Consider the following 3,768-nt stretch of genomic DNA (forward strand, 5'->3'; position numbering starts at 1 on the left):
GCTCTTCTGGGTTTTCTAAGTTCCGGCCTATCATGGAGTTAGGGCCCATAAAGCCAAGATTGTTGACCCAGCAGCTTAGCCTGCAGATGAGGCCCATATGGAAAAATGCAGGCATCGGGAGCTTGACTGCTATGGATCTTTGAGCCTCATTTCTATGCCTATTGGTCCAACATCCTCATACCCACCAATCAATACCCTTCTCTGGTCCAAGAGCATCTAGATGAACCAGGGCACCTCACTCTCTGTACTCTTCCAGGTGGATATTTCTGGTTGCCTCCTTTTTCTCCATACCCCTTAATGGGTCCCTGCCCCATATCCCACACCCAGTATCTTCCCTGGGCCCAGGGCAGTGAGCACGGCAGATATAGTGCCTGGTCACAGGGCTGGACATGGGTTACTTACCCTGGCTCAGTGGAATAATGGGTCACGGAGTTCTTGGACCCTTGGCTGCTTCTGTGAGCTTAGGGCAGGAGCCTTTCCTCAAAGGTGCAACAGGCGCGACTGCACTGACCAGATGCCTAAGTCCCGGGCTCTGAGGTGCTTGGACCTCCCAGTGGCAACTCCTTCACCTGGAACCTCTTCCTCCAGCAGGACAAAAAGCTGCCAGTCACTGCTCCCTCCATCGCCGTGAAGAGACCAGCTTTTAACAGGTAGGTGCTGGAGCTGTTGCTGCCCTCTCTCATTCTCTGTCAGGAGTATGAAGGTGTGTGTGCACTTGCTCTAAAATACAGAAATATAGATCGGTCATTAAGAAATTAAGCGTCAGTCAGATCCTGACTCAAATCCCAGAGAACCCCTCCTCTTACAAGCTGTTTGACTTCACTACAGTTTACTAAAATGTATGCACCTTTGTGTGAGTACATAAAATGGGGTTCAATCATCGTTCCTACCTCGCAGGATTGCTGACAGGTGTAAATATAAGAGTACACACGTTGCCGAAACCGGTTTGGCTCAGTGGATAGAGCGTTGGCCTGCGGACTGAGGGGTCCCAGGTTCGATTCCGGTCAAGGGCATGTACCTGGGTTGCGGGCACATCCCCAGTGGGGGATGTGCAGGAGGCGACTGATCGATGGTTCTCTTTCATCGATGTTTCTGACTCTTTATCTCTCTCCCTTCCTCTCTGTGAAAAATCAATAAAATATATTTTTAAAAAAATAAAAAATAAATAAAAAGACTTAAAAAAAAAAAAGAGTACACACGTAAAGTGCCTAGAGCGGTCTCAGGCACGTTAATGCTAGCTATTACTATTGGTCCCTCAGTGAGTCCGCCCCCACTATCACTCTGCTTACCAGGTTCTCCTGTACTGAACTGGTTCTCATGCTCGTGTCCCTGTCCCAGATACTCTCCCTATTAGCCACGGGGAAGTCCTTTCTGTGCCTAACCCCCATTTCTCGTCTTTGACCTTCATTTGCAGAAAGATGGAGCTCAGGTCCTAAGCTTTCTGACTCCCCCTCAGTGTTTCCTTTCTCTCTCCATGTCCCAGCTCTCCTTCCCAGAAGTCCTGCATATGAGCTCACTCATTAACACACAACACATATTAATTTAGTATCTACTACATGCCAGAAACTATGTTGGGAGCTGCAGAATGAGCAAACACATACATAGCACTACTACATATCAAGCACTATTTTAAGCAGTTTATCTATATTATTTTCATCAAATTCTCACAAATACTCAGTAAGGTAGGTGTACATTATTATTCATATTTTACTAATGAGGACATTGAGTCAGAGAGAAGTTTAGTAACTTGTTCAAAGTCGTGCAGTTAGGAAGTGGAGGAATCAGATTTTTAAAATGAATAAAACTAAGTTAAGGGGTCCTCTGCTTTAAAAATAAATATCAAGGTGATGAAGAATAGATACAATAAAGGAGAAAAAGAACTACTGAAATAGATAACTGTGTTTGAAATCTTTTTTATAACTATAACTTTATACTTTATAATTACTGGAAACCTTACTACATATACATATGTATTACTTTCAAATTCACACAGCTGACTTAGTTGCTGATAAAAGTACTTCTAAGGGGGAAAAGTCCCCAATCCAGTGCAGCAGGGGAACCAGACAAGTGGATCACAGAGCACCACCGTGTGGTGAACTGGGGGGAAGAGAAAAGGCTTCCCAAAAGAGGTGAGAGTGAACTTGGACTGCTCTGGAGCCAGAAGTCCAACATGTGTGGAGCGCAGTGCAGAAGGCACAGGTGGCGAAGTGCAGGGAGAGACTGGATCACACAGGAACTGGGCTTTATGCTCAGGGCAACAGGGAGAGACTGTTAGGCAGGACACATTTACTCTGGCTTCAGATGGCAATGAGTGTGGGAGAGGATAGAGACTGGAGCTGACAATCCAGATGGCAAGGCTTGGGAAGTGGCACTGGTGATGAGAAGGGGACAGGTAGAGGACCTGCTGACTGAGGGATGGGAGAGAGGAAGCAGGATGGGCAGAGGTGGGGGTGTGGTTGTTATTGACCCCCTCCCCCTCCCACTTTCCTTCTGCCATGAACATAAGCCCCTTATTACTGCCCCATGGCTTCCAGCTGGACAGTCCCTCTGAGGAATCCCTGCTGGGAGTTTATCTCCAACCCTGCTTTCCCCGCCCTGTCCCATTCCCTTAGTCCTGAAGAATGGCCCACCCTTTGTGCCTTGTAGACCCAGCTAGGCTGACTCCCCATCATGCAAGGTTGGCTCAATCTCCCCACACTCTGTCACTTCCTTCTCCTGTGGGCCTTCACCACCTTCCACAGAGCCCTCGGGGACCCAGGTAAGATCTCAGTTCCTGCCCAGAATCTGTGGGCGAGAAGCTCCAGGTGTGGGAAAAGTGGGAAAGGCAGCTGTTGGAGGTACCCAGGGAGTGAGAGTTATTGCTGAGTGGGCCATAGAGGAGAGAATGGGGCCGCCTGGGGAACAGGGTCTGGATGGGCACTTGGCACAGTGGGGGTCAGGGGGTTCCTGCCACTGTGGCCCCCTCTGCTCAGCATCCTACCGGGGCCCCCACTACCTCCTGCCCCCCATCCACGAGGTCATTCACTCTCGTCGTGGCGCCACGACCACGCTGCCCTGCATCCTGGGCACCCTGCCTCCCAGCTACAAGGTGCGCTGGAGCAAAGTGGAGCCAGGGGAGCTCCGGGAAACTTCCATCCTCATCACCAACGGACTGCATGCCCGGAGCTACGGGGCTCTGGAGGGCCGAGCCAGGATGCGGAGGGGGCATCGGCTGGACGCCTCCCTGGTCATTGCGGGCGTGCGCCTGGAGGACGAGGGCCGGTACCGCTGTGAGCTCATCAACGGCATCGAGGACGAGAGCGTGGCGCTGACCCTGCGCCTGGAGGGTGAGGCCGGGCGGTTCCAGCCCCCTCCTCGCCAGCGGGGGAGACGGGCGGGGGCGGATCCGGGTATCCCAGGGCTCCTCCCTCAGCATCTGCCCCGTCCTCTCGGCTCGGCTGTCCCGCCTGTTCTTCCCCTCCCCCGTCTGCCGGCCCTCCCCAGGCTGTCTGCCACCCCACAGGTGTGGTGTTTCCGTACCAGCCCAGCCGGGGCAGGTACCAGTTCAATTACTACGAGGCGAAGCAGGCGTGCGAGGAGCAGGGCGGACGCCTGGCCACCTACGCGCAGCTGTACCAGGGTGAGCGGCCCGGGCACCGCCTAGGTCCCCTCCGGGCTGTTACAGGGGCCTCAGCGGAGGCGACCTCCGGGTCTGGCTCCTGCCTGTGACGCCTCTAATCCCTCGTCTGCCGCCAGCATGGACCGAGGGGCTGGACTGGTGCAACGCGG

General features: G+C 52.9%; 2 protein-coding genes across 4 annotated transcripts in view; one reads left to right on the top strand and one right to left on the bottom strand.

Moving 5' to 3' along the window:
- GPATCH4 (G-patch domain containing 4) overlaps positions 1-477 on the bottom strand; it is a 12,923-nt gene extending 12,446 nt beyond the window's left edge. Inside the window, 1 exon segment of the mRNA XM_015571747.1 lies at positions 403-477. The gene's annotated coding sequence lies outside the window, so the exon portion shown is untranslated.
- Positions 1-3,768, top strand: part of BCAN (brevican) — a 31,821-nt gene that overhangs the window by 123 nt on the left and 27,930 nt on the right. The window contains exons 2-6 of one of the 3 annotated variants that reach the window (XM_015571746.1): positions 592-650; positions 2,647-2,758; positions 2,973-3,326; positions 3,503-3,619; positions 3,736-3,767. In XM_015571746.1, coding sequence (XP_015427232.1) covers positions 2,671-2,758; positions 2,973-3,326; positions 3,503-3,619; positions 3,736-3,767 — 591 coding nt within the window. In that variant the 5' untranslated portion in view covers positions 592-650; positions 2,647-2,670. Of the gene's footprint in view, positions 1-472; positions 651-2,646; positions 2,759-2,972; positions 3,327-3,502; positions 3,620-3,735; position 3,768 lie in introns of those variants that run through there. The other 2 variants (XM_015571745.1, XM_006775730.2) reach the window with 2 other exon arrangements.

This window comes from Myotis davidii, unplaced genomic scaffold, assembly GCF_000327345.1.
Source record: "Myotis davidii unplaced genomic scaffold, ASM32734v1 scaffold208, whole genome shotgun sequence".
In the NCBI taxonomy this organism is placed as follows: domain Eukaryota; kingdom Metazoa; phylum Chordata; class Mammalia; order Chiroptera; family Vespertilionidae; genus Myotis; species Myotis davidii.